Here is a 19,211-nt window from a genome sequence, read left to right on the forward strand (position 1 = left end):
AGCGATGCAGCACTTCCGGGGCCTGCGCGGGGGCGGGGCGCAGAAAGGGCGCCCAGGCGCGGCCACGGTCCAGGCCAGGCGCGTGGGCAGCTCCGGTCGTCATGGGAACGGCGGCGTAGGCAGGCCTGACGTCAGCGAGAGGCGCGCGGCCCGCACTGCGGCACCCAGTCGGCTCTCAGAGCTTGGGACGTTGGCGGCCGGTCTGGCTGTGCTGCTGCCGCCCTCCGGCCCGCCCAGCTTGGCACTAGGTCTGCTTGCTTCTCACCGCTCCAGCAGTCGGTTCGTTGGGAACCGATCGCTGAGCGCTCTCCTCTCCGTGAGTACCCAGCGGGTGCGCTGGTGGCGGGAGCCGGGAGCCGGCGCTCGGCTTGCCCCGGGCTCCTGGAGGGGGGGGCGGCGTGGGGGCTGCGCGAGGCCGAGAGCGCTGGGCCGCAGTGCGCCACCGCGGGCCGTAGCCGAGCGGGCACGGGATGCGATCTTAGATCCCCCGTACGTTTCAGTTCTTGTAGTCTGTGGAGCAGGGGATTGCAGTCATTGTCTTCCATACTCCAGGTCCTGGCCTGAACGCTTTGGAGCAGATACGTTCTAAGTATGTTCGTTTCTTTTTAGAGGGTCAAGCTGGTACTGAAACGCCTTCTTTATTACATCTGAGAAAAGGTGATCCATGTCTTACATTTATAAGAAAAGAGTAAAATTATGTTAATAGGGTCATTTAGGTGTGCCTAAAAATGGGGGGGGGGGAATTATATGGTAAGAATCCCCACTGAATGATTACACTGCATTTCAGGAGTACTGTGAAAATACAGCCGCCCCGCTCCCCCGAAAGGGATGCTAACAGATTTTTGACCTGTTGCATTAAGGATTGCTGTTATTGTTTGGGCTTTCTGAAAGAAGATTGCTTGTTGTGGGGATTCAGGAAATTCTTTTAAAGGATATTTGAAAGATATTAAGATACCAGAAGTGTTTTAAAACCATATTTAGAATCTCAGGTATTCACGAAGACTGTCGTTGATTTATTTTTTGAATTATGCACCCTGTGTTTTTGTTTCTTTTTTCCTTTACTGTAAAATTCCGAAGGACTGGATTATCCAAGCCTCTCAGCTTTTTCTCCCCTTGGTCTTTAGTCCCATGCTGGGTGATAATCAGGTAATCAGTGGAAAAAAAAAAAAATGAGATGAAACGCAATCTAATTAATTTTTCTGCATTGTGTGCCTTTGAAGCTCCTGTAAAAGACTTGGGATGGAGAAATTTTAAAATAAAGGCATATATGAGATGCAGGGATGTTTTATTAAATCTGGCCTTAATTTTTGCATAAATACATTATATTTAGAGATAATGTAAATACATAATTTATTTGTTCTTAAAAATGCATGCATATTGTATGCAATTTTATTCTTAAAATGCATGCATATTGTATGATTAAAATAATTTAATCATGTATTTTATTTATTAAATAATTATTAAATGAACATAAAGAAATTTTATGGAGCACTACCTGCATTGTGTGATTGTTTTCCTTTTTGATGTTTCCTTTTCTCTTTACAATAAAAGTAGATGCCATTTTAATTTCTCAGGCAAGGAAAAACCAAGGCTTAGGAAAATTCAGTAGCTTGCCTCAGACCACACATCAGTAAGTGACAGAACATGAGCTCAAGTTGAGTCTTTTGGACTATAAAACCATTGTTTCTGCTTTTTTTTTTTTTTTTTTTTTTTTTTTTAATGGTGATACATAGATAAAGAGAGCACAGGTTTTGCTGTCCAAAAGCTAGCAGTTTGATGATGGTCACAGAACATTTAACAGGGTTAAAATTCAGGGTGGAAGTAAACCAATTGATTGATGAAGATCAAGGAATTTTAGCATTTTTTAGACTTTTCTGTTAGGGAATATAGATCTCCAGGGAACTGGAGCATTAACTAATAATGCCCAGTAGTTCAAAATATGTGGTTTTTTTTTTCTTTTTTTTACACAATTTTATTCTTAAAAATGCATGCATATTGTATTCTTATGTGGAAATTAATATATTCATTTTAGACTCATCCTCATCTTTAAATAAATTGACAGTTCAAGAATATATGTGCAGAGTATACCCATGTGTTTGAGTAGCTCTGATGTAATATACCTTGAGATATTTATTTGAAAATGATGGCACAGATGCTTGTGCTAGTCTTCTCGATTATAGCAAAATTTTCAGTGGCAGATACAGAAGTATTTAAATTACCTATGAATATGCTACCCACAAGCATATTTTATTAATATGATAATGTTTTGGGAAATCAAACCTGAGCTGGGGCTTGGTTTCTTAAAATCATGTTAAAATAGTCATTAATTTTTTAGAACACTTTAAAAAGTCTACTAACACACCAAGTTAGATGTTTACTGAATTTCTAATTTTTTTGGTTTCAAATAAAAAAATATTTTATTCTTATATGATCCAGTTTACTTAACCTTATTGCAGGACCCTAAAATTAATTCAAATATACTCAATTAATTTCCATAAAAATTGGGATAAGAGAGTATAGCTTTACTGGTGAAGTAATGGCAATACCATGGCATAACTTAAGTGAAGAATGTTTTAATTTTCATTTGGAACATCCATGTTATAAAAAATCCTCTTTGTTTTAATAGGATCCTGACTGAGTCAGTGCGTTACATTATTTCTCAATGCTTGCCATAAAGCTGAGCTATGCCCACTGGTAAGACTTTTATGAAATTTTTGTACAAAATTCATATTTTACACACTTGTTTTTAAATTTGGCTCATTTTAAGGGACTCTAACAGATTAATGAATAAAGTAAGTCTCATCAACCAAATATTGCTTTTAGAGAGGGTAATGAGTATTTTAGGTTTGGTCTCTGTGTGGAACTGATCAGCTCTTTTAAATCAAAAAAGTACCATAAGAATTCATAACAATGAGCATATCTGGTTTTAATAAAACATTATGTACAAAAGCAGATGACTAGCCTATAGGCCACAGTTTGACCATACCTGTTATGGGGCATTCATTCAGTCATCATTTTTTCACTTAAAGCATATTTATTGACCACCAAAGCTAGTAGCTAGGAATGTAGATATACACTACATAGTATGGTGGGAGAGAGAGAGAGAATTATTTATGTAGGTGTACGTAGACATATGTATATTACATATACATATATATTCTAGTTGGGTTAAGTGCTACAAAGAAAAAGAATGGCTTTCTACACAAGAAACAGAAAAGCTTAGATGAGGTTGTCAGAAAGTGATCCATTTTAGAAGCAACATTTAAATAGCTTAACACAATGTAGAAGCAGCTCTATTTGCATGAGAAGGAGCTTATTTTGATGGAGGAGACAGAAGGTTGACATTATGGACAGGATGTAGGTATTTAAGGGGAGGCTTGTCTTGATTTGAAGCTGTCAGAAAGTGTACAACCCTTTAGGGCATATGAAGGACTTGTTTTATTTTACCCTAAATTAAATTAAATCTGCGGGGAAATAGCATGATATGATTTGTGTTTTAAAAGAAAAAATAACTTTTAATATTTGTCAAATGGTGACTATAAGCTAGACAAATGTTAGTCATTTTTCATGCCAAATGATCTTTGATAGAATTTTGATTTTACAGATAATATTAGAAAATGAAGTTTATAGATGTCTAAGGTCATACAAGTAACAGTGATAGGTGCTACTATGCAAAGGAGACATTTAGAGGAAGTGACCAAAGAGGTAAGAGGTATATGGGTGAGAAGTCACCACAGCTAAAAGAAAAAAATATTTTAAGAAGTAGGAATCATTCACTTGTTATAATGTAGAGAACTCATGCAGGTATTCACAGACTATTTCTTAATATCACAGTAGTAAAGGTTTGTGTTACAGTAGAGTTATTTAGAAAATGACATGAGTCTTTATCTTTTGTAGTTGAGAGTGAAGCCAAAGCAAAAACCAAAATTCGCTTTGAAGAATTACTTAAGACCCACAATGATCTAATTCGTGAAAGAAAAAAACTGAAGAAAAAACTTGCCAAATCTAGAGAAAACATCCCAGTGAGTAACTGATCATTTGGTTATGGTGACTTACGTATCTGAATAAAATTATGGCTTTCATATTAAAATTCTAAGGAACTTTGGAAATTAAAAACGTCCGTCATGATCCATAACACATGGTAAAATAAAGTTTACATTAGAATCAACATCATTCTTAGAGTCATTCTTAGAGTATTGAATTCTGTCTTGAGTGCTGTCCTAAAAGAAGAACATAGGCACACTGGCGAGGGTTACCAGAAACAATGAGGAAACTCAAAACTAGCCATATTACACATTTTTGAGGAAAACAAAGGTTTTTAAAACCCAGAATATGAAGAATGTTAGAAGTAATATCTACAGATAGTCAGTGACTTGTCTATATTTAGATTTAATCTAACTGATTCTTCTCAGAAGAAAACAGAGCAAATCAATGGCCTTAAGTCAATAATTATCTTTTTATGCTTCAGCCACACATTTAAATAAAGAATTTTGGACAGCACACTTATGAAAGATACAGAATTTAAAGCAATACTAAAGCAAATCAGCAACTAACTAGCCTGATTCCTGTGGTATTATGAGAGTCTATAACAGCATCCACAGTAAACTGTTCATGTTTTACACCTATCTCACCATTTCTTTTGCACTTTCTCCTTTTAACATACTCTCTTGTGTTCTTACACATACACAAAAATAAGTCCTTGCATGTCCTGCCAAGTGATACATAATTTTTCTCTGGAAGGAGCTTTTTTAATGAATGATATATCCTATATTTTGTTTGTATCAGATTTTACCCAATGTATATGTATAAAACCTGTGTAATTTAGTATTCTATTTGGTAGTCATCAGTGTACCAGTATATACTCTCAAGTGAGGCAAAATTAGTGTAAGGCTGGCCAGAATCCAGCCACAGACAAGTACCATTTATAGTAAGCTACAGTGTGCAGCATAGTAGGAAACAGTGGTGTGCAGAATAGAACACTGTGTATTGGTACATGCCCTTCCCTCAGGTGGGGATTTTACACTGCAACAAAGCGAAAAGAACCCTGGAAACAGTTGTCTGCAGAATGTTTTTATGAACTCACTTGGTTAAAGAAGAACCTCATATTTTCTCTCATTGTTAGAGAATTGGACTTTGTGAGTTATGAGCAAGATGCAGTTTAGGCCAAGAATTCTTAATTAAGTGATAATAAGATAATGAGCAGAAGTTATAAGGTCCATTTAAGATATTGAGGACATACAGGTATGAAGTAACATCATAATTTACCCAGCCTCTCTTAGCAAACACCAAACCTAAATAGACTTTGCATTCAGAAATAAGGATAATAGGTGGGGGAGAAAAAGATTTTCTAGTTCAAAAGAAGGGAATATTCCTGGAGGGCTTAGAGGAAAAACAAATATTTCTGGAATTGTTAATCCCAGGAAGTAGAAGAGGAATACCCACTTTCATTTACTAGATAGCGCAGTGCTTTCTGTCTTTCAGGCTCTCTTCCATACATTTTTTTTTTTTTTTTTTAGAGAGAGTGAGAGAGGGAGAGAGAGAATTTCAATATTTATTTTTCAGTTATCGGCGGGCACAACATCTTTGTTTGTATGTGGTGCTGAGGATCGAACCCGGGCCGCATGCACACCAGACGAGCGCGCTACCGCTTGAGCCACATCCCCAGCCCCTCTTCCATACGTTTTTTAAGTGTTCACATACTTGCTACAAACAACAGAATGATAAAGATTTATCTCCACAGACCAGGAAACTACAGCATAGACTTGGACTGTCTTGACAAAAGTAATGTAGTAAGTTATAAAAACAGGGATTCAAATACTGACAGTATGATTATAGAGTGTACTCTTATCCACAATTCAGTGTTACCTCTTTTAATAAACATTGAAGTGATAGCAACTCTTTGGAACAAGAACATGAATTTCTGTGAACATAACATAACAGACTGAGGTGAAAAAGGAAGCAGTCTGAAATAAAATTAAGCAAGGAAAAAAACCTGTAATAAAAGTATTTACAATAATGGCAGGTTTACCTTATGTTCTAATTACATATCAGGCATGGTGATAAGAATTTTACAACAATTATTTCTTATAGTCGTGTTAATCATTCAGAGTTTTTGCACATGAGAAATTTTATTTTAAAAGATTTTAAATTGTCCACGTTGTATAGTCAGAAAACAAAAAAGTGGGATCTAGGACCATAGTCCCTCCAATTTTAAAGTCCATGTTCTTTCTTCATCTGCTTCCTTAAAACTATCTCAGGCCTAAACTAACAGAATTGGTACCATGAGAAAATCTAGTCAGTAATACAGGAGACAAACTTGAGGCACTCTCCATGGGAGAAATGGCCAAAACTGAAGTAAATAAGTAATGAGGATATACTTGACTTACAAATAAGTGTTCCCAGACAGTATTCATGGAATAGAAACCAAAACATCAATGATGAAGAAACCTGCCTGAGGTTAAGAAAAAAAGATCTTCAAAGACATGAGTCCATTTTGCATTCCAGGTATTTATGAGATGAGAACTGTATCTAGAAATGTTTTTGTTTTGTTTTTATTTCAGAAGAAAAATAAATTTTACAAATATCTAAACAAAAAAAGCATCAAGTACATTTCAGACTTCTCTAAAAACACTGACTCCAAAAGACAATGGGGAAATATCTACAGAGTATTGAGGGGAAAACTAACCCAAGAAGTCTAGTAACCTAAATTGTTAGTCATTTGCAAGGGCAGTAATCATATGAGCAGAGAGCTTAATGAGCTCCTGAAAAAAAATGACAAGCTATTAAAGATGTTATATTTGAAGATGTATATGATTATCAGACATGAATAAAAGCGTAGAAAGCATATAATCTGCAAATATTGAATGAACCTTGAAATCAGTTAAATATATAGAAATGTCTTATTATATATATATGCCAAAATTAAACCTAAAGATTTTTACTATATATGTATACAGCTGCTCCTTGATTTACAATTGTATTATGTCTCAGTGAACCCATAGTAAGTTGAAAATGCATTTAATACATCTAACCTACCAAATAGCTTAGCAGTGCAGTCCACTATAGAGTGTCAGTTGTTAATCCCTTATGATTGTAGGGCTGACTGGGAACATACTGTACCATACATCACCAGATTGGAAAAGATTCAAATTTAAAATTGGAAGTACAGTTTCTACTGAATGAACATCTCTTTTGTACCATCATAAAGTAAAACAAAAAAAAAATTGACTGTCTATATGATAATGTGAAATAACAGAATTAAATGGTTTCCAAAGATTGAGCAAAACATCCTCGCTTACAAAGGAAGGAAAAGTCATATAACTATTAATACTGCCTAGGGTATAGTTACAGTTTCATCCTATAATGTGAAATAATTAAAATAATATATAGCATATAAAATGGATTATTATACTTTTTGAGTCATTAGAGATCAGGGAAAATCACTGAAATTAGATTTTATAAGACAAAGAAAAGTAATGGAGTGAGAAATTTAAGAGCAAATATTTAGTCATGACATTAAATGTAAATGGCTTAAGATTTCTATTTTAAAAAGTAGATTGTATAATAAATTTTTGAAGTAGTCACATTTTCCACTTGCAAGATTCATATACCAGACAAAATGACTATAAAGTTTAAAATAAAAGTGCAAAAATTTAGATGAAGAGCATTTATAAACTTGGAGCTGTTGCCTTTATTGAAAGAATAAAAAATTCTAAATAAAATTTGAACAATTGAGATCATGTTAAAAGAATTATCTAAGTCAACCTAATAGTTTCCCCCCAAATCTCAAGACTATCTTAATAAATGGATATTGGTGCATAATTAAGAAGTTAGTACAAATAAATTGAATAAAAGCCATATGAGCATATAAAAATAACCAAGAAGAAATCATTTTAATTGGAAACAAAATAGTAATTTAAAAAAAAAACAAATATTTTATATTTATGTTTGTGAAAATTATGTTCCTTCAGATCCACATGTACACATGAAATACTGTGTAAGATTTTAGTAGTTTTCCATGGTTTCCTTTGAGGAGGAAGGATATATACTTCTATATACATCTAACCTTCATTTTTTTTCCTTTACTATTAGGGCACATAGAAAAGATCTCTTTTCATTAAAACTAGTTAGTATCCTTGATATTTACATAATTACAAAATATGCTAGAGTATAAAACAAATAATGATAGTTTTGCTTTTTTTAAAACTGATATTTTTGTGCAGCTACTTCATACCAGGCACCATACCAAATGCTTTCCATGCATTTATTAACTCACTTCATTCTCATAAGAATCTTAAAATTAGAATAGATTGGAGAACCGAGGCACCAGAGTTTCAGGAACTTAACTGGGTTCAGACAACTAAGGTGTAGGAATCCTGGTCCTTCTTATTCTGTATCTTGTAATCATGACAACTCTGCTCTACTGCCTCCCTATTTTGCTCTTGTATACTGTAGGCAAATGTATGTTCTCTTAGGAGAACAAATGGTCGTGGATAGTCTAAATGCTAATATTAGGAAACCTATGTGAATCAACTGAAAGGGAACAGGGTAGTAAATTAAAATAATTAGAGTGAGAAACAATATGAAGATATTGGAGAAGAAGGTACAGGAACTAATAGACAAATATCACATAGAAACTACAGAAACCTCCAAAAGGTCTTAAAAATAAATTTTCCAAAAGTATAGATTCATAATGAAAAAAACTTGTAAATAATTGTTAGCACATATTACACTTAGACTTTATACTTACCAGTTTTCTTTAAGTTTTAGGTTTCACACTGTTGTCATAATTGTCAGTGAACTTTTTTAGTTAACAAAATTAGACTAAAATTAATGCAGAAGAATGAAAAAGGAAGATTTAACTTAAAAATTTAAAACAAGAAAAGGGATTCTACCATTTCTAGATATTTCATTTTATTATAAATATAATTCAAGAAATAATATTGATAGGGATACTTTAAGTTTTGAAGAAAAAGTTCAATTAAAACCTCATTTTATATGACTAAATTTCATTTCAGACAGCTTAAAAAGTTAAATGTAAAAATCTAAATTAGTAGATAAATACATAAATGAGAAAATAAAAATGACTAGCTGGTTTAATCTTCCTGTAAAGAAAGATATTCTGGACTTAAAAGGGATAAAAACATCCCAAATAGAATATTCTCAGAAGATTTAGTAAATGTTTATTGAATGAATGAATAGGATGTATAAGATGCTCTTTTTGTCAAAAAGCAAAGTCAGCCAATTCATTGAGAAAAATATGTAATATTTTTATAGTCCTAAGAGTTAATACTTTTACATGTAGCTAAAAGTAATTGCTAACATGTATTGAATACTAGAATCAGAAGGACCTTCTTAATGTTTTATAGTTATTTATCTGATTATTCCTCAGAACAACATTATGATTAAGTTTCATTTCTATTGTTAAGTAGTATAATTAGATGCTATAAATATTAAGATCCTAAATAGCTAAGTAATCTAAACTCATGAAAAATAAAACGAATTGTATGAGAAAATAACATTAACTAATAGAATATAGAAATAGTTAAAGAGATTCAGAGTGGGATACTGAGATGATATTTTTTGCTGACCAAATAAGTATTTAGAAGCTTATTAGTAGTAGTGTAGTGAACAAGGCTTTTTGGTACAATGATGGTAAAAGGGTAAGTTAATATAGCACTCATTAACAACTCTTCTAGGAAGATTGTGAAGAGGAATATTATGAAGATAGTATTGATTGAATTAAGGTGTTTAAACACTGATTTCAGAAAGATAAAGATAATGGAGATATAGACCACAAGTAGAAAAAATTCACATTTTTATTTTGGGAAGAAAAGAGAAAAAGAAGGTGTTTGCAGTGTTGGTAGCAGAAAGTTCCAGCTTCCCATGTGATGGCTTATGTCTGTAGAAATGAGTTAGGAAGTGACACCATTGGACATTAGAGATGAGTGAAGAGGGTCTGAAGTAGCCACTGTGGAGAAGGTAAGGAGAAGTGCAAGTGAACAGATTATTGTACATAGAAGACTTGTCCAACAGTGCTGATAACCCAGTTGAATTTATAGACTATATTTTTATAAATACACCAGTGTTTGAAGTGGTTCAGATTTTTCAAACTCATTATAAAATGACTAAGTTTGAACAGTGCCTGGAATTTTGCCAGACAATGTGATGGACGGTAAGTACATGATAAGGGCAAGTGATGATTAAACTGATGGCTCATGGGATCAGAGTATCAGGATATTAATAAATTAGGCTTTATTGGATTGATAACATAATAAACTATTATTTTGTACTACTGTCTGGAGTGGTTTTTTATTCAATAGTAATAACAAATAAATGTAAGTAGAGAATAAACACACTAGAGTTGTATTTTTAGAATTGCATTTAAATCTTTTAATGGGGAAATTTAAGCTATATTTTTCTCATTTTCATTGCTTATGCTATATTATCTTGATTTTCTTTTACCTCATTTTATTCTTATAACTTACTTGATAGTACTGATATCGTATTTGTCCTATGAGCTAAAGTTTCTAAATATTTTTGCTTTTTATACTGAATTTTAAAGGGTAGAAAATCTTCTAGGTTCTCTAGATATTACTCATATCATCCATGTATTTTCTTTAACATAAATCTGTAATTATCTTAGCTCTATCAAAGATAAATTTAGAACCCCAGTCTTCTTAGGGGGTAACTAAATACTCATCAAAATAATTTTTTTTTTTTTTTTGTATTGGGATTGAATGTAGGAGGACTTAATCATTGAGGTACATTCCCAGCTCTTTTATTTTATTTTATTTTTTTTATTTTGAGACAGGTTCTGGCTAAGTTTGTGAGACTGGTCTCAAACACCTCAACATCTACTGAGTCACTGGGGTTACAAGTGTGTGTCACCTGATCAAAGTAGTTTATGTCTAAGAGCAAAGACCAACAATATTTAAAGGAATCCCGAGAAAATCTAGCAGCTAGCAATACAAATGGATAGTTTGATCTCCATTGAAATCCACCAGCCTTATAAAAAGGAAAGATAATATGACCTTGAACCAGAAATAAGTCAATTAATAGAAACAATGTAGAAGGAGATAGAAAAAGATATAAAAAAGACAAAATAAAACTTCTAGAGATTAAAAAATATAATATTTGAAATTACCAGTAAACTGAATGGAATTAGCATATTAGAAACTGCATAGAAATAATCAGGAAACTTGAAGAAATAACATTCTATCACTAAAAAGGGTCTCAAATGTTAAAGTGGAGAGGGAACAGAACATTGTGACTTATAGAACAGTATTAAGCATTTTAATTGTGTGTACTATAAATCTGAGAAAGTAGGAGTTAAGAAAACATTCAAAGAAAAAATTTTGCACATTTTATGGAAACAGTAAACCCACAGATACAAGAAGCTCAACAAATCATAAGCAGAAGAAATATGAACAAAATCATTCCATCATCACACTAAAATTGTTGAAAAGCCAGAGAAAATGAAGACATTTTGTTCAGGAGAATAAAGAATGACAGCAAATTTAAACTATTTCAGCTAAAAGTGACTGGAGCTATGTCTTTAAAACACTGAAAGAAAAAACTATCACCACCTAGAATTCTATATTGAGAGACATATCTTGCAAAATTGAAAGGGAAATAAGAACCTTTTAAGTAAACACTGAAAGAATTCTTCGTCAGTAGACCTGAAGTACAAGAAATTGTTAATTTTTAAAAAGATAATAACCAAGTAGATTTGCACAAAGGAGCACAGAAACTAGTATATACTAAAGAAATAATTTTTCTCATTTAAAAAAATCTTTAATTAAAAGATAACTTTTAAGGCAAGAGTGAAAACAGGGATAGAATGTGTGTGTGGAAACAAAAGGTAAGAACATAGGAAATAGGGGAGGAGGTAAAGTAGAATTACACTTTTAAGGTTCTTAAAATACATGGGGAGTGGCATTATTTGGTAGGTTTGGATAAAGATTTATATTATAAAACCTGGAGCAGTCACTTAAAAAGTGGGGAGGGGGATAGATTAAAAAACCCAGCAATGTTATGATGGAATAACAAAAAGATAATGAGAAAGATGGCAAAAAGAGAGGGAAAAAAAAAACAGCAATACAAATAGAAGCAAATAACAGTATGGAATACTTAAATTCAGCTGTATCAAAAAAATCACTTTAAATGTAAAAGGAGCAAACAGACCCATTCAAGGAGAGAGATTTCAAATTGACAAATAAATAGGACCCTGGTATATATTTACTATAAGAAACCCCCTAGATATATAAAGACACAGATGGGTTAAAGTTTAAAGGACAGACAAGAAGATAATACCATACTAATAGTAGTTGAAGCAAAGTTGGAGTGGTTATAGTGATATCAGAAAAAGTATATTTTAGGACATAAAAAGTTACCAAGGATAAACAGGAATATTGCCTAGGTTAAAGAAGAATATTTTATAATGATAAAAGTATTGTTTTTTCAGGAAGAAAATAATCCTAAAAGTGTATAAACCCAGTAAAAGAACTTTAAAATACACAAAACAAAAACTAATGGAAATGAACTGACAGACAAATCAGCAATTATGATTATATATTTGAATATTCCCTCTTAGAAATTGATAGAGTAAGTAGTCAAAAAATCATTAATAATAGATGACTTCAAATCACTGTCGACAAATTTGGAACATTGTATCCAACAAACAACAGTAATCAATTTCTAGCACACTGAGACAAATACCAACCTGTGCCATAAGCCTAGTTATTACTATTTTAAATATAAGCAAAAAATTATAGATACAAAATAAAAACTTTAAATGATACAGAACATGTTTTAGACCATGACAGAATTAAACTAGAAATTAAATTAAACTAGAAAGAGATATCTGATCTTTCAATATTTGAAAGTTAAACAGGATCCAAAAATGGCCATTATATTAAAGAAGAAACCTGAAGAAAATACTTTGAACTAAAGAAAAATAAAATCACAATGTATCAAATTGTGGAATGCTTCTAAAGCAGATGGAAATTCATAATACTGAAATTAAAGAGGAACTTTTATTAGAGGAATAGCAGTCTCAGATCTATTATTGAAGCCTTCTTAAACAGTATGAAGAACAAATTAAGCCCCAAATAGAAAATGGAAATAATAAGTGTAAACAGTGAAATGAGAAAAACTATAGTCAGCATGAGTACATCCAAGTGCAGATCCTTTTAAAAGAAATTGATCGTCTTATGTATTGGGCATTCTAATGGCCTACTTTAGGCTTGATAATTCACTAGTGGGACCCACAGGACTCAAAAGCTCTGATATGTTCATATAGTTTATCACAGCAGAAAGAAACAGATTAAAATCAACAAAGGGAAAAAGTGCATGAGGCACACTGCAGGAGAAACCAGTAGTGTGCTCCCTGTAGTGTTGTACAGTTCTTACTTCTGCCAGCAACTGTGAAAATGTGCAAAATGTTGATAACCAGGAACGTTTACCCAAGCCGCCTTGTTCATGGTTTTGTGTATGTGTGTGTCTGTGCAAGGTGTCATATAAGCATGCAGTGCCTGTGTGAATGACCCCATAGTTACTCTGATATCAGTCTCCCAGACCAAAAATAGATGTTTACCATAAATCGCATTATTAGTATTTGAACAAATTGGTACAGTGTTGCCCAAGGCTTTAGGCATATAAAAGCAGTCTTATCACACATAACATTCCCAAAACTCAAAGCTCAATTTTTAGGATCCTACCTATAGCTGGTCCCAAAAATGGATCTTATTTGGGATTTGCTGCATTTCAGCAACTGGTCTCGAGTTTGTTTTTTTTTTTTCCCCCTGCATAACCTGTAACCAGATTAATTAGGAAAAAAGAAAAAAAAAAACACAAATTACCAATATTAGGAATCTGAGAGGAAAGTTACTGTAGATGCTATAGATTTTAAAAAGATAATAAGGGAGTATAATGAATGATTTTCTGACCATATATTTACCAGCTGAGATGAAATGCATAAATTACATGCAGTGTACAAACTCCCAAAGCTCCCTCTAAAAGAAATAGATAAAAACTTCACAAATAAAAGTAATTCTAGGTGGCTTCATTGTAAATTTCACCAAGCGTTTGAGGAAGAATTAATACCAATTCTATACAAGCTCTTAACAGGCTAAACTAATTCTCCACTCCTTCTTGTAAACACTCATTACCCTGATACCACGACTAGAAACATTACAAGAAAATTACCAACCAATATTCCTAAGGAACACAGATTCAGACATCATCAATGAAATATTAGGAACTCATTCTTACAAAAAAAGATAATACCAAATAACTTTTAGGAATATTGTCAGCTCAGTGTTAGAAAAACTATTCACTGGAATTCTTTTCATAAGGCTAATTCAGAAAACCATATATAGAAAAATGATCTGGAATATACATAGCACTCAAGGATAAATGCATCAAAAATGTGCAAGATGTTGAAATTTGCTGCATTTTAGCAACTAAAGTCTGCTGAGTTTTTTTTCTGCATAACCTCTAATTAGATCTATCAGGAAAAAAGAAAGAAGACACAAATTACCAATATTTAGAATCTGAGAGGAAAGTCATTATATGCTACAGATTTTAAAAGGATAATAAGGGAGTATAATGAATAATTTTATGTATATTTACATTTATATTCAGTATATATACTGAAAGGCCCCAAAATGCTAACAATAAAGATTTGCTTAAATAGATATCCTGTTCATAGTTTAGAAGAAGCAGTGTTGTTAAATATTCATTCTCTGAAAATCTTTTGATTCAGTTCAATACTAGTCAAAATGCCAGCAGGTTTTTAAATTGGAAATCTAAATATGAGATTTATTTGGGAATATAAACAACAGACTTAGAATAATGAAACAATTTTAAAAAGAACAAAATTGGAGAAGTTACACAGTTTGAATAGAAACCCATAGTAGAGCTGTAGTAATCAAGACAGCTTGATATTATCATAAAGATAGGCATATGTATCAATGGAGCAGAATAGACTTTAGAAATGGACTCAGTTCTTCCTTTTTCTCTCCTTCTTCCCTACCTCCCTCTCTTCCTTCATTTTTGTACTGGGGATTGCACCCAGGGCCTTGTGCATGCTAAGTACGTGCTCTACCAATGAGTTACACCCCATTCTGGTCACTTAATTCTTAATTGTCAAGGTTAATTCAGTAAGGGAAAAGAAAAACTTTTCAACAGTGGTCCTGAAATAATCATATATCTATATGCAATAAAATAAATTGTGACCATATCATATTTGGAAAATAGCTAGAAATGGATCAAAGACTTACATATAAGAACCAAAGCTATATAACTTACAAGAAAATTACCAACCAATATTCCTAAGGAACACAAATATTAGGAACTCATTGGTATCCTTGGTATCCTTGCTCTGGATATAAAAGCATAAGACATAAAAAGAAAATGAGATAAATTGAGGCTTTCAAAAATTAAAACATTGCTAAGAAAATGAAAGGATCAGCTTTGGGTTGAAAGAAAATATTTTCAAAGCACCATCTGATACAGAACATTTTAAGAACAGTTATAACTCAGTGATATGAAAACAATCCAATTAAAATTAGAGAAGAGGTATGGATAGCAAATAAGAACATGTAAAAATTCTCATTGTCATTAGGAGTTAGGGAAATGTATTTTTTTTAATTTTTTTTTAAATTTTGAGACAAGGTCTTGCTAAATTCTGGAGACTGGCTTTGAACTTATGATCCTCCTACCTCAGTCTCCAGAGTCACTGGGATTACAGGCATGCACCATCACACTGGCTTCAGGAGTTGACTTCATAAAGACATGCAGGGTGATGGAAATACATCATGATTATTGTGACCATATAACTATACATTTGCCAAAGTCGATTTATATACTTAAAAGTAGTGAATTTTTGGTAAATCATTTTTTTCAGAATAATTTTAAAAGCAGACACACTAAAAAAAAAATATTAAGTGATGCACAGAAGTTAAAGATGAAGAATGGACAAAGATAAATTAGGAACATGAGCAAATGTCTTTGGGCCATTTCAAATTCAGTCACAACCAGATCCATGAAGCTATTAAATTCCACAAAGCAGACTTCTGTTACTGTACTACAACAAAACTAGAAATTAATCAAGTTTATAATTTATAAATAACTTTTTCCATAAAACTATAAGGGGGAAAAAGGAAATCAAAACCACAAAAAATAAAGTGTTTAAAAAATAATGAAAATATAATTATCATCCTTTTAAATGTATAGGATGTTACCAGAGATAAGCTGGGAATTATATTTATTGTACTATTTAAAAAAGAACTTAACAAAGAAAAAGATCAATGACAGATACAAAGTCATATAAAATTAATATTATTTGTACAAAGGCTGATGAATCAGAGTGAATTAAAATATTAAAAAAAACAAGCTTCATCTTATTAGTTTTCCCAAAGTTTCATTTAAAAAATGTTTTGAGACCACAAAATATTTCTTGTGTGTCTAATTCTTGATTATGTCTTTTTACAACTATTTCCTCACATTCTGTGCAATATTGGTGCTACATTTCTAGTATTCACTGAAAAAGTAGAAAGATATCTATATGGCCCATTTTAACATAATGGAAATTCAGTGTTTTTGAAGTATGACTATATTCATAGAAAGAAACCAAAGAGAAGTTTCTGAAAAGATCAGCAATCTTTTTCTTTGTGGAAGGCAATCAAGGATGAACTTTGGGTTTCTAATTTTGAGGGGTTATTTTGTTGTTTTTTAAAAAAATATTATTTTTAAAGCATATATCACTTCTAAAACAGAATATATGAAAATTGATTTCTTAAAAGAGGCAATTTTTTTTTTTTTTTTTTTTTTTTTTTTTTTTTTTGGTATTGGGGAGTGAATCCAGGGGCGCTCAACCATTGAGCTCCATTCCCAGCCCTTTTTTGTATTTTATTTAGAGGCAGAATCTCACTGAGTTACTTAAGGCCTTGCTAAGTTGCTGAAGCTGGCTTTGAACTCGGGATCCTTCTAAGGGAAGCAATTTTTATTAGCTCTGATTATGGAAGATTTTTTAAAAAGTTATGGCTTCATAATTTATCATTAAATATAGACAGAATTAGGAAAATACTTTAAGTGAGCAATCTTTCCTCTGCCTGTTTTTTGTTTTTAGCATAGTCTACTTTTGCTGTTTGTGGGGTGTACCTACCTGAAGCATGCTACCCTTTCTTTCTATGTTGAATATGTATTGAGCTACTTTATGTTTGGTGTTCTTTCAACATTTCATCTCCTTTTCATATGTAATCAATGTTTTCTAACTGCTTTTAAACATGAAGAATTTTAAAAATTGGGCCTCAGTATTCAGTAGTAAGCATATCCATTTTTTAGAGAGTTCTGAATTGTGATTTTAGCTTTTGTCCAATCTGATTTTCATTGCATCTATTAAGTTTTTATTTCTGTCACTCAGAATTTTATTTCTAATATTTATGGTTCACCCAACATTCTTTTGTATTTCTTTAATATGATGCCTATTTTAAATTCTTACTAGTTTATACTATTTATATTCCTTTGGTATTCATTTTTCTCTTTCATTGGATTTTATGGCTCACCTTAATTATACTGCTTTCCTTTAGTGTCTGTTAGTTTTTACTTGTCCGGTTGTCTTTATGTTGAGAATCTTTCCTCTGCCTGTTTTTTGTTTTTAACATAGTCTGCTTTTGCTGTTTGTGGGGTGTGCCTACCTGAAGCATGCTACCCTTTCTTTTTATGCTCAACTGCTTAATCCTCTGGGTGAGCTACCACAAGAGTTATCCATTCCAGCTCCTCAATAATAGGTTGTCCTCAGGCATATTTGCTGCTTCTTAAGAATAGCTGGCTCTGATTCTTAATTGCTTCTCCAGAACCACCTGTATCTGAGGATGTCTTTCCCTATCAATTGTGTTTTTTTCTCTGATGGTTTCTTAATAGATCTAATCTTGCCTACTTAAATCTTTGGAGAATTTCTCAAAATACTTGTTTTACTATTAGTAACATTCGTTTGTGATTTTCAGCCTCTTTTTTCCTATTAAAATAATGTCTCATTTCAAATAATACTTTATTGGAGAAAGAAGTATAGCTGTATGCTTAGTTTGACATTTGATTTAACTTGATATTTAACATTTAGAAGTGTTTTAGTTATACAGTTGGACTCATTACAGGATAATCTTAGAGCTAAAGACTTTGGTTTTCAAGTATAATTGTGGAGCAAGACAAATGACCCATGTGTGTTTTTTCTTGAGGAACTAGAAATGTTTTACCCACAGTGACTCTTTTAATAGTTTCTCATCTCCTAATTAGATTAGAGTTTGGATCATTTTTCCAGTGAGGAAATAGCATTTAAAATTTGAGCAATTAATTCATTTCTGAAAAGTCCTTAAGGACTTTTCCCCATGTTAATTAACTAACTCATTTAATCTCCAGTTACTTTTAGAGATTACTAGTCTAATTCTGGAACATAAACCAGGATAATGCTCACCAAAGGCTCTACACTGTTATCACTCTGTCTCAGCAGAACATAATCTTCCTAATATTCCACATTGTTGAACATTAGTCATTGTTTTTATCTATATAAACTTCAGCTGTCCTTAGCTAAAGCTTTGTTGTTGTGTCTTATTCCCTAGCTTGGCACTGTTAAAAGCGGTCTTCAGAATATTAAAGAAACCAAAAGTGATGATGTAAGTTGTATTAACACTAATAACCCAGAGAAGAGCATTCGAGTCACTAAAAACAAATTGAAGAATACACATTCAGCAGCTGAAGATTCAAATGATGATGTCAGTGTAGAGGAAGACAAGCAAGGGAAGCCAAGTAAAAAGATTACAAAGACCACACAAGAAATGGAACCAGAAACTTCTGAGAAGGTAGATTTTGCACATCAGAAAATGCGAACAAAGTCATTGTCCGGTGTTGATCATCAAAAAAGCGATAAGACAAAGGAAGGAAAAGAAAATAATACTTTAGAAGGAGAAGAAGAACTCATGCAAGCATACCAGCTCCAGGTAGCTGAAGAAATGGCAAAAGAAATTAAGAAGAAAATAAGGAAGAAACTGAAAGAACAGTTAACTTACTTTCCCTCAGATACTTTATTGCATCATGACAAATTGAGCAGTGAAAAAAAGAAAAAGAAGAAAAAGAAAGTTCCAGCTATGTCTAAAGCTGAAACAAGGTACTTTACATAGATACATATTTTTTTAATATATTCTTATTTTCAG

The 19,211-nt window shown here is 32.6% G+C and overlaps 1 protein-coding gene across 1 annotated transcript in view; it reads left to right on the forward strand.

Annotated features, from left to right (window-relative positions):
- The first annotated feature begins 206 nt into the window (after positions 1-206).
- The window catches only part of Ahi1 (Abelson helper integration site 1), a 141,677-nt gene continuing 122,672 nt past the window's right edge, over positions 207-19,211 (forward strand). The window contains exons 1-4 of the mRNA XM_077801475.1: positions 207-316; positions 2,627-2,694; positions 3,898-4,022; positions 18,621-19,165. Of these exons, the coding sequence (XP_077657601.1) occupies positions 2,685-2,694; positions 3,898-4,022; positions 18,621-19,165 (680 nt within the window). The 5' untranslated portion in view covers positions 207-316; positions 2,627-2,684. The remainder of the gene's footprint in view (positions 317-2,626; positions 2,695-3,897; positions 4,023-18,620; positions 19,166-19,211) is intronic.

This window comes from Urocitellus parryii, chromosome 8 (genome assembly GCF_045843805.1).
Source record: "Urocitellus parryii isolate mUroPar1 chromosome 8, mUroPar1.hap1, whole genome shotgun sequence".
Classification (NCBI taxonomy): domain Eukaryota; kingdom Metazoa; phylum Chordata; class Mammalia; order Rodentia; family Sciuridae; genus Urocitellus; species Urocitellus parryii.